Source organism: Leptonychotes weddellii, chromosome 6 (genome assembly GCF_054177405.1).
Source record: "Leptonychotes weddellii isolate Sample4059 chromosome 6, ASM5417740v2, whole genome shotgun sequence".
In the NCBI taxonomy this organism is placed as follows: domain Eukaryota; kingdom Metazoa; phylum Chordata; class Mammalia; order Carnivora; family Phocidae; genus Leptonychotes; species Leptonychotes weddellii.
In genome coordinates, this window is record NC_138374.1 from 35,446,165 (window position 1) to 35,457,388 (window position 11,224).

Sequence of the window (11,224 nt, forward strand, 5' to 3'; positions counted from 1 at the left end):
GAGGCAGGAAGGAAGGGTAAAGGGTGAGAACAATGAATGGGAGGCTAAGTGAGTGAATGAACGGATGCATGGGTGAGGGGATGGCAGCTGAGGTAGCCCCAGTCCCCAGACGGCTAAAACAGACACCAAGCCAATGGAGTGAGAAGCAGGAACGCGCGACCCCTACCATGTCCGACGCGAGCCCCGAGCCGTCGGAGCGTCAGGGGCGGGGCGGGGGGGGCGGGGCCGGGCTTGTGGGGTCCGGTCCGGTCCAGCCGGACGGGGGGCGGGGCCGGAGCGGGGGGGCGGGGCCGGAGCGGGTGGGGGGCGGGGCCGGCGGGGAAAGAGGCCGCTGCGCGGGTCCCGGCCAGGTGCCGAAGTGCGCGAATCCACCGCACCAAGGCTCCTGGAGCTCGCAGCCCTCCGCCATGCCCTCCTACACGGTCACCGTGGCCACCGGCAGCCAGTGGTTCGCTGGCACCGACGACTACATCTACCTCAGCCTCGTGGGCTCTGCGGGCTGCAGCGAGAAGCACCTGCTGGACAAGCCCTTCTACAACGACTTTGAGCGCGGCGCGGTGAGGGCGCACGGCTGGGACAGGGCTGGGATCACACGGGGCCCCGTCGGGGCGGCCGAGACCGAGGCCGGGGAAGCCCAGGACCCCGTCGGGGCGGCTGGGACCCAAGTTCGGGGGCGGGAGGCTTCCACGGTGAGGCCGGCGGGGCGCCGCGCTTCTCCCCTGGGAGCAGGAGAAGGTACAAGGTCTGCTCTCCATTTCACAGATAGGGACCCCGAGGCTCTGAAAGGTCCCTTAACTGGGCAAGTACTGTGGCCAGCGCTGCTTGTGCCCCATTTCGTAGGGCTCCTTCCACAAGTCGTGCGGGTCCTTGCCCTGCTGTGAAGCACAGATGGCACCTCGAGCCGCCTTGAGCTGTGGGGAGAAAGCACAGGTGTGGGAGTTCAGAGACCTGGGTTGAATCAGGGCCTGACTGCTGGCTCACTCTGTCTCTTCACTGGACCCCAGTTTCCCCAAATGTAAAACGGAAGGGATAATTTCAGGCTGGTCCAGGAATCTGGGTGAGCACAAGCCCAGCTGCTGGCCCAGAGTGATACTAGCAGATGTCTTCACACCTGGGTAGCTCACATTCTCAGGACAGGTCCCCAGAGGAATTTGGAGGGAAAGAACAAGAGAACTCAAGCAGGAAGGCTGTTGCAACCTGGAGACTGTCTGACTCCCAGCGGAGTATACACCAGGGAACACTTCCACCCCAGGTGTGAGGGCTCAGTGGAGCAAGAAGAGGAAGGAGGGCTTCTCCTCTCCCCTTCTCACTAGATACCCTGGAGCTGTGGGAGTCCAGGGAGCGAGGGGAGCCAGTGTTTACTGTACTTCTAGTCTGTGCTGCCAAGTACTATATAAGGACATGCACAGGTGGCCCCATTTAGAAGTGAGTTCCTGATGCTGACCTGGGCATGAATTCCAGCCCTGTGGTTTTCTCGGTGAGCATGGCAGGTCATGGTCCTCACCATTTAGTGACTTGCCCAGTCCACTGCCAAGTGCATAGGAAGTGCTCATTGTATGATTATTGTGACAGTCCCAACACACTTCAGGTAGGTGCCCAGGGAATGTTCCCTTCCATCACCCCCCAGCTCCTGAGCTGGACCAAAAAGACTTAGACTTCACAAAGCGGTCTTTTTCTTTTCACTATTTAGTTGATTATTAGGTTGAACCATATGAAATTGTTTATAGTTGACAATTTTTGATAAAACTGGGAATTTCATATGGTTCAACTGAATACCTCTTGGATAAAATTCATGAATTAGGTTTTAGGTCTGTAGAGGCTGCAGTAAGTAAGTAATAGTCCACTCCTTTTCCCACTTCCAAACTCAAAAGTGGGCTTGATTCCTCCCCAGGAGCTTCAAAACCTTGTTATTAGCCGACATGGCACTTAGCCAACTTCAGAAGTTAGCCTGGCTCAAGCTCCCTTCAAGAAGAGTGAGGTGTTGAGTATAAAAACAACCATCTGTTGTTTGGTTTCCCCCAATAGGGAACTGGCCCTGAGAACAGTGGTGCAGGAGGGAGGGCCGATGAGACATCCACTTGGGAGGATGACACCTTCTGCCATTTCTGAAGCACCTTCATTTATTTCCATTCTTTCATGGTTCCCCAACATCTCAGGGAGGAGGATTGGGTACAGACTACTTCCCTTTAATAAGCAGGCCGCAGTGGGCCCCATCCTCCTCTACACACACACACACACACCAGTGTGCTCATGCTGTGCAGCACAGGGCACCCCACATGTGGCCTCTACCCGAAGGAGACACTGTGGTGTGGCCATAACAGGGTCATTGGAAGAGGGGTGAAAGCACCGTTCTGTTCATTATTTCCCCACCTTGAGAATTCATTCAAATGACACTGTGACTAAACACCTTGGTAAGAGTTCCAGAAGCAAATTACAGGAGAGGTTTGCATGTCACATTTCCACTGGGGTGAGAGAGAGCAAGTCAGAAGGGCTGCTGGGCTGCAGGGGAATCAGCTGGTTCCTAAAGGCTCTGAAAAAAATCCACTTTTAAGAAAGTTCCTGTTGGTGCAAAGTTACTTCACACTTTGTCTTGCACAGCCCAGAGCTACTTCCTCATTTTCCAGCCAGTGGCTCTTTAAGGCCAGTCTGTCCCTGTTGGGTAAAGGTGAAAAAGAAACCTTAGAGAAAATACTTGCTGTAGAAGAATGGGCCATTTTACTTGGAAAAGTGTTCTAATCGTTATGGTTAGCAGTCACAGTCACAGCAATAAAGGCTGTTACCAGGCAGCTAGTTCAGCCATTTCCGGGTCTTTGGCAGATCAACACCCACATACCTCTGTGCAGAATTCAGTCAAACAGTAGGACTGATTTCTTCTCCACAAATTGAGTTACAGATCCCCAATTATTCTCATCAGAGTTCCACATACTGATTCAGGTGAGGACTGGGAATTGAAGTCCTCTGAAGGTGAGATTCTCCTGTACATGGTCACACCCTCAGGGGCTCACCACTGCCTGCTTAGGAAAGAGCCCAGAGACTGGCCCGAGGCTGGGCAAATGTGGCAAATTGATTTGTTTCCTTACTTCTGTCAACTGAAAGCAGGTCAAGTCAGATAGGATGACTTTTATAGATCCGAAGATCTCTGGGAAATCTCAGTTGAGTCATTTCATTTTCATTCCAAGACTGCACTCTTAGGAAAGCTAGGGACAACACAGAAGTGTTTAATATATTGTCCCTGAATGTATTCAGTGAGTGTAGAGCAGTCTTACAACTGTATATACTTCTCATATATTCAGGCAATGTTAACCTTATTAATCTCTTTATGAAGAGAACACTCCAGAATACCTCCTTCTCAGTAATAAGAATATATTAATGAAGAATAAACATGTCCTGAACCATGAGAGACGATGGACTCTGAAAAACAAACTGAGGGTTCTAGAGGGGAGGGGGGTGGGAGCATGGGTTAGCCTGGTGGTGGGTATTGAGGAGGGCACATTCTGCATGGAGCACTGGGTATTATGCACAAACAATGAATCATGGAACACTACATCTAAAACTAATGATGTAATGTATGGGGATTAACATAAGAATAAAAAAAAAAGAATAAACATGTCCTTATGAACTTCCATCTCTATCCCCCAGTCTTCCCTCTCTGTCCTCTCTTCCCTGGATTCTGCTTCTTGTTTCTCATTTTCTTCCTTTCTCTACTTCCCAGTCCCCGCCATACCCCAATGTCCCCCATTTCTCTCTTCTTTTCTGCTCCAATTTCTCCCTCTCACTCTGTCTTCCAGTCCCCCCCAGTTCCCTCTTCTCTGCTCCACACCTCCTCCTCTCCCTGCCTAGCCCCTCATTAGCTTCCGCCAAGACGAGCATCGCAGGTTGGGCCTCAGAACTGTCTTCTGTCCATGCTCCAGCAGAGAGATCCCTCTCCCTGTCACAGCAACAACAGGGATCTGGAACAGAAACAAATGAGACCTTTCTAAAAATGCTCATATAAAGATCAAATGAAAAGTGATCAGCTAACACAATGATGAAATATTCAAAAGCCTTAAAACTGTATACCCAATAAAGAGTTGAAAGCAACAAGTGAAATAAAAAAACTGGCCCTTCTGTGAGATGAGGCTGGGGAATTGCATGTTTCCCTGCCTGCATGTCTCTCTCTAGCATCTGACCATTGCACCTACCACCTCTGACCCAAGGAGCTCCAGGCTCTAACCACCTCCTTCTACGTATGCATTCCCCGCCTAAGGGGTCTTGCTCTCTCAGTTCTATACAGCTAAATGCCTTACCCATTCCTTCCCCTCCCCATTGATCTCACCTCTGAAATCTTACCACCTGGCCTACTGATGCCTCAGCTCAGGGGTCTCCATTCTCTCCCACACCCAGAAGTCACCCCACAAGAGCTGTGTCCTTCCTTTCCTCTTCTCCTCCCAGCTCCTCGGGTCATCCATCCCCTCACTGGGACTCCTCTCCAACCCTGCACCCTGGGGCTTCCTGACTTCTTCCCAAGGGATCAGCACCCTGCAATACAGATAGGCTCCCCAGCTGAGGTCCCACAGGCCTGGGGTCAGTGGTCTTTGTGACCTCACCTATGGATTCTGTTCCCACCAGACACACTGTGGAGTAAAAAGGTTCTTTCACTCTGCAGGAGGGTGCATTCCGGTAGCACAGATGTGCTTGTGTACCTGTTAGGGACCAAAAAGTGTCATCCCAGAGGCCTGGCTCCTTGGTCCTCAGAAATGCTCTAACGAGAACCCAGGCCCAGATCACAGGGCACAGGGAGGAGACTTCCGCTTTCTGACCACAAGTGTCTGGCATCTTCAGTAACCACAACATGTGAGCTGCTTACTGTGCTCAGAGCCAAGAGGTTTGCTAAAAATACCCAACTTCCTATTCCTCTTAAGAAGTTCTCCCTGGGGTTCCCCTTGCAGCTTGGTAGGAGAAGGATGGAGATAGAGACGCATGGGGTCATATGCAGGATGAAAACCCCTCCCCTCCATTTACTTCACTATCACACTGAGAACTCTAGGTTCTGCCACCAAGGAAAAAGCTCAAGTATTGGTGAAATCTGGCTTAGAAAGTACCTCAGGAGGTTGTGGAGCAGAGAAGAGGGAACTGGGGGGACTGGAAGACAGAGTGAGAGGGAGAAATTGGAGCAGAAAAGAAGAGAGAAATGTGGGCCATAGTGGGGCTTGGACTCCAGGGCACCGCACACAGGCCTGGGAAGGGAAGAGGTTGATAGGTGTGGCCCAAGGGCCAGCCTAGAGGGGCTGTGGCCAGACCCGGCGGTCATGGTCACCGATTGTTACACCTAAAGTCCTACATTTTGCTAAAAGAGAAAAGAACCTAAAATCTACCCTCTTAAGGAAGACCCTCAAAATCGAGAAGCACCGAGTCCAGGGCTTCCCAACCCTGCTGGTGTATAGAACACCCAATGCAATACTTGAGCTCTCTTCCTTCCTTTCCCTCTGCCATCGAGAGTTGCAGACACACAGGTTACCCCAAAGCCTCAGGAGGGTTGCCCAGCACTGCCACCATGCCTGCCTGTCTCCTCGAGTCAGGAGCCCGGCAGCACGAAGCACTGAGCAGCTCAGTCCCAGGGACCTGGTGGGCAGGCTGCCCATGGCCTGCAGTGGTACCTTCTAGCGGCAAGACCAGCCTCAGCCCACCACTGTGCCACAGATGTCATGGGTGTTGCTTATCTGATTTTCTTGACCTCTCTGTGGCTAAGTGAATAGCAGATGCCCTAGGATGATGTGCATCTATGCAACTTCACTTGCACTTGAGCCTCCCCATTTTCACTCAGTTATTTGTTCCCCAGAGAACAAGAGAGACATGGAGTGGCTGTGCTAGAAAGGTCTGGATTAGAATTCCGTCTCTGTCAATGAATAGCTGAAGTGGGACTTAGTAAGCTTCAATATCTTCATCTGTGACACAGTCATGACTGCCCCTCATCCTCACGTCATTGTGGGGGTCTACAGCAATTGTCAGCAAGCCCTTCGTAAGATGTAAAGGGCTGCCCAGCATGCAAGGTCTAGTTTGCCCTCGCCAGCCTGCAGGGTGGGAAGGCCAGCAGCCGCCCTGCCCTCATTGTGAGCAGGGGCAGCTGAAGAGGACCCTCACCAAGCACAGCCTAGCAGAGGGCACCCCTGCTGGAGTCTCCCCTCCTCCAGCCTGACCATGGGCAGACAGCAGAATGTCCCTCTCTGAGCAGCACCATCCATCCCTTACTCACGAGACCTCCATCTCCATTAAGGCAGAGGCCAGGATTTGTCCATCTCTGCCTCCCAGGTGCAGCACAGAGCCTTGCGAGGGCAGGCATTCGGCAGACATCTTGGCTAAATGAACTAAGGGGTGATACGAAGGCTCAGGAAACCCCCAGACAACCTGATTTGCCTTTTTCTCCTCTCAGGTTGATTCTTATGACGTGACAGTGGATGAAGAACTGGGCGAAATCCAGCTAGTCAGAATCGAGAAGCGCAAGTACTGGCTCCATGATGACTGGTACCTGAAGTACATCACGCTGAAGACGCCCTGTGGAGATTACATTGAGTTCCCTTGCTACCGCTGGATCGCCGGTGAGGGCGAGATTGTCCTGAGAGATGGACGCGGTGAGTGGCTCAAGCCCCTTCCACTCCCTGAGCTTCCCAGGAACCAGGGGGCTTGCAGGCCCTCTCTCCTCCAAGAACTGTATTCATGGGAATAATAACACTGCTGCTCTGTGCCTCGATGCACCTGCAGGTGGTATGACCTTCCTCAGGGGAGTAATAAACCCCACACTCAGAGGGTGGGGTGGGAGGCCCCCAGCCACATGCTCAGCTGTCTTCCCTCTGGGCTGCAGTCCTTCAGAGGCAAGCTTATGACTCCCTTTTTGTCAGAGGGTCCCTCATAGCAAGTACCTGCAGGACATCTCCTTAGACAGGCAGTTCTCCAGGTGAATTCTCCAGTTCTCCTCCCTGTGGGCTATAGTGGGGCTTGGGCTCCAGGGCACCCCACACAGGCCTGGGAAGGGAAGAGGTTGATAGGGGTGGCCCAAGGGCCAGCCTAGAGGGGCTGTGGCCAGGCCTGGCGGTCATGGTCACCGATTGTTACACCTGAAGTCCTACATTTTGCTAAAGAGAAAAGAACCTAAAATCTACCCTCTTAAGCAAGACCCTCAAATGTGCAGACCCCAATCTGGCACTTCTTTGGGAGAGCATTCCTCATAAGAGACAGGCAGTTGGCCTGATGCGGAGGAACAGAGAGCGGAATGGATGGCAAAACTCAGCTAAGGCCACTGTCCCCGTGAAAGACTCCCCCTTGCATAGTAGCCTCTTAACATGTGAGAGTCAAACCCATGCCTTGGCAAAATTCTGTCTGGTTCAAGTCATGGCCCTTCAGTTTGCTCACACTCTAAACCCAGAATGAGAAGTCTTCAAAGCTGTGTACCACTGGAATAACGAGGAGGACAGATGTTTTACCCGTGAGATGTTTAATACTTCCTAGTCGACAGTGCATTCCTATCACTAGATCATTCATTCTTTAGAGTTCAGTGGGGTAGGTAAAATGGAAATGATTACTACCCCCATTTTTTAGCTAAGAAAACCAAGACGGAGGAGGAAAAATTCTTTTCTACCTAGTGTTCTTAAACTATCAGGCCACATCCCATTGTTTCTCACATGGAATTTAAGAAACCAAATTCCAAAAATATTTCTGAGCTGAATGATTAGAGCTAGAAGGATTTTTGTCTCCCGACCTCATGCCAAAAAAAAAAAAAAACCCACAAAATTCACTCTGTCTTGTAGTGGCCAGAATGTGAACGGTTGTGGATAGGGTTCTTCTCTTTCTCTAGTATTGGAAAAACACTAGCTCCAAGTCTCCCTCCTGCGTACAGTCCTTCTTCCCACAGATCCTGAATCCCTTTCCAGCAAAAAAACATATGGCACATTCAAATGAGGATGTTTAGAAAGGTGTAGGTCAGTGTGCAGAGGAACACACCAGTGTGCAGGCCATTAGCACTGCTAGTCCAGGTGGGGTGAGGGGAGGGAAAGAATGCCAGATTAATCCCAGAAGGGGAGTGTCCTTGAGACAGAGCTCCCTTGAGAGTAGTTGTGGCCCCCACTAGAGATGCAGACAGCCTGGGGAAACACTCTCCTCATTCTCCCATGCCCTCCTCTCTCTGGTCAGGCTTCCCAGTGGCTGAACCCAATGTGAAGCCCATTGTTGCAATTCATTCCAATCAAGGACAAGATCAGGGCCTTCAGGGACAGGACAAGGTGAAGGGTAGATCTGGAGGGACACATAGAAGCTATCCATCCAGTATGTTCCACTTGTCGATTGTTGTGTAACAATCTGAGTGGTTTTAAACAGCCTTTTTATTTTGCACATGATCTTATAGGTCAGAGATCTGGGAAAGGCTCAGCTGGGGCAGTTCGTCTGTGAGCCATGAAGCATCGGCTGAGGGGGAAGGACTAGAAGGCTCACTTCTAAGACGGTTCTTCTCTCACATGTCTAGTGCCTCAGGGCTCCTTGGCCTCTCTTTCCACCTGGAATCTCATTCTTCAAGCCTTTTCTATGGCGTTGGGCTTCTCACAACTGGGTGGTCACAGGGTGGTCTTATGTGGTGGTCGGCTTCCAAGAGTAAGTACTCCAAGAGACAGAAGGTGGAAGCTGCCAGTCTCTCCTGCCTGAGCCTGGAAGCTGGCAGAGGGTAACTTCCACCATATTCTATTGGTCCAAGCAGTCACAGAGCCTATCCAGACTTAGAGGGGACACAGACCCCCACCTCTCAATGGAAAGAACGTCAAAGAATTTATGGCCATCTTTAATCCACCACATAGCACAACAACCAATCTTGGGACAACTGAAAATGAAGGGGCTCAGCCCACAAGCGACATGGTAACCTCTGCCATCTAATACTTCACCACGGCACCTGGCATGAACATAATGGTCAGAGGGCCGTCACTGTGGTCCCAGGATCCAGAGCAGCTCTGTGAAAAGACAGCTTCAGTAAGGCACTCATATCAGTGTTTTGGAATCAACCCCTACTCCCGAACTCTGGGGCATTCAGTCTAGGTCTTGTCACCTGAGGTCATCTGCTGTGTTCCCAAAGGTTCCATCAGCCACCAGGGTGGAATGTCCAAGAGAAATGGAGTTTATGCCTTTTGACACTTGGTATGTGCAGTTCCACATGTTCTGACTTACTCATACCACTGAAACTGAAGAGACCCAATTTCTCAGAGCCAGGTGCCTAAGAGGCTGTTTCTTTGAGGTGGATTAGAGATGATGAATGTCGGGTGCCTGTAACAGTGTCTTGTACAGCCAGTGACAGCTGTTGTTACAGTTAATACTCATCTTGCCTTCAGTGGCCTCCGGCCGCCCCTACTGCATGGCTTTCCATCCCCACTGGAGAACAAAGAGGTGCTCCATTGATCCTCCTCTCTGGGCCCCAGCTCCCAGCCCTGGGCTGGAGCTGCCTCAGCCAGAAGGGACTCTGAGTGTGGGCTAAGAACTGTTGGGTGTTGGTCTGAAAGTAGACACTTATAAGCTTTTATAGCAACTTGCAAGAATTATTCTATGATTATTGCATCTTATACTAAAAACAGGGCTTGTGTTTTGAATGTCTTTGGTTTTTTTTTTATTTCATTTTTCCAGTAGTTAATTTTTATTATATTTTGCAAAAATATCAGTCTGTGATGGAATGGAAATTTTAAAAACCACAGAGAGCTAGAGAAGCACTATTATAGGCCCCCTTTTCAGGAGATGCTCTGGAATCCTACTAGTCTGGGCTCCCACTGTGTTCACAGGCTTTACCTTAAATAACAGTATAAAGGGTAATCATGAACCAGCCTGTCCTACTCTAAAGGCCCTGAGCAGCTTGACCCTGCCCTTAAGCCACTTACCCCACTCCTGAAATGAGAACCAAGACACCTTTGAATCTGCGCTAAGAGGGAGGAAGAAGCAGCTCAGGTCCATCATGATTATGAGGACAATAATATTAATTATTGTTCCACCTTACTGGGTGCCAAGCACTGTGTGAAGTACTCACTAAATCCCCATCATGACCCTAAAAATAGGCATTATTTTCCCCATTTTACATGTGAGGAAGCTAAGGCAACTTGCTCTATGCCCTGTGCCTGCTGGAGAGTCAGAGAATCGTTGGCCTGCCCCCATGATGCCTGACAAGAACCAAGCCTGGCTCATGTACCTGGATGTGATTCTCAGCGCCCCGAGGGCCCCCGGCTTGCTGAGTGAACAGGCAGAAAGAGAGGGAACTGCGTTTGTCTTTTATAATGGGAGGGGCTAAGAACACAAGATTTGAATCTTGTGTTGAAAATCCACTAATTCGGTGTGTGACCTTGGGCAAAGTTCAAATGCAAAGCTGTTCAACCTCCCTAGACCCCAGTGTCCTCAGTATGAGTGGGGGTGGGGGAAGGGGGCTGTTCTTGGGTAGGTAAAGATGGTGCATGGGTAGGGTGTGGGAGGGGAACCCAAATACTGGACCTTGTTACCTTCGTGGCTCTTCTCACAATCCTGTCCTTTACTCACAGCAAAGTTGGCCTGCGATGACCAAATTCACATTCTCAAGCAGCACAGACGTAAAGAGCTGGAAACACGGCAAAAACAGTATCGGTGAGTTATGACATCAGACCGAACGTCCATAAATAAACTGTGCCCACGGGTTATGGCCGACCACTGCTGGTAAATGATGGCCATGCCACTAGTTCCCTGGAGTGCTCCCCAACCCCCAGCTCCCCCTGACCACCACTCCAGGCAGAGATGGTAGAGCATTATGGAAAAAACTTGAGGTCAGCCATATCGGCGTTTAGGAGGAATGGGGCAGCCAAAGCTTGGATTTACATTAATGTTCTTTCACCTCCCATGGTAGAGATTACCCCTCACTTCTTATGTCTTCTGATAATAATTCGATTGTAAAAGGGACATATAATCTACAACAAAACTGACAAATCTTTAACAGACCAAGAAAAAAGAGTGAGAGAACTCAAATTATTAAAATTAGGAACCCTCCTACACTGTTGGTGGGAATGCAAGCTGGTGCAGCCACACTGGAAAACAGTATGGAGGTTCCTCAGAAAGTTGAAAACAGAGCTACCCTACGACCCAGTAATTGCACTACTGGGTATTTACCCCAAAGATACAAATGTAGGGATCCGAAGGGGTACGTGCACCCCGATGTTTATAGCAGCAATGTCCACAATAGCCAAACTGTGGAAAGAGCCAGGATGTC

General features: G+C 50.4%; 1 protein-coding gene across 1 annotated transcript; it reads left to right on the forward strand.

Annotated features, from left to right (window-relative positions):
* Nucleotides 1–311: 311 nt before the first annotated feature.
* Nucleotides 312–11,054, forward strand: ALOX5 (arachidonate 5-lipoxygenase). Its single transcript, XM_081823899.1, has 3 exons — nucleotides 312–557; nucleotides 6,410–6,608; nucleotides 10,527–11,054. Exons 1-3 carry the CDS (start codon nucleotides 408–410, stop codon nucleotides 10,610–10,612), a joined length of 435 nt encoding a protein of 144 aa, XP_081680025.1. The 5' UTR covers nucleotides 312–407; the 3' UTR covers nucleotides 10,613–11,054.
* The last annotated feature ends 170 nt before the right edge of the window (nucleotides 11,055–11,224 follow it).

Excerpts from the sequence above, each read along its gene's own strand:
- ALOX5 (XM_081823899.1), top strand. The coding sequence starts at position 408 with ATGCCCTCCTACACGGTCACCGTGGCCACCGGCAGCCAGTGGTTCGCT. Across the intron at positions 558-6,409 it reads ACGACTTTGAGCGCGGCGCG|GTTGATTCTTATGACGTGAC; the intron begins GTGAGGGCGCAC and ends TTCTCCTCTCAG. Across the intron at positions 6,609-10,526 it reads TGTCCTGAGAGATGGACGCG|CAAAGTTGGCCTGCGATGAC; the intron begins GTGAGTGGCTCA and ends CTTTACTCACAG.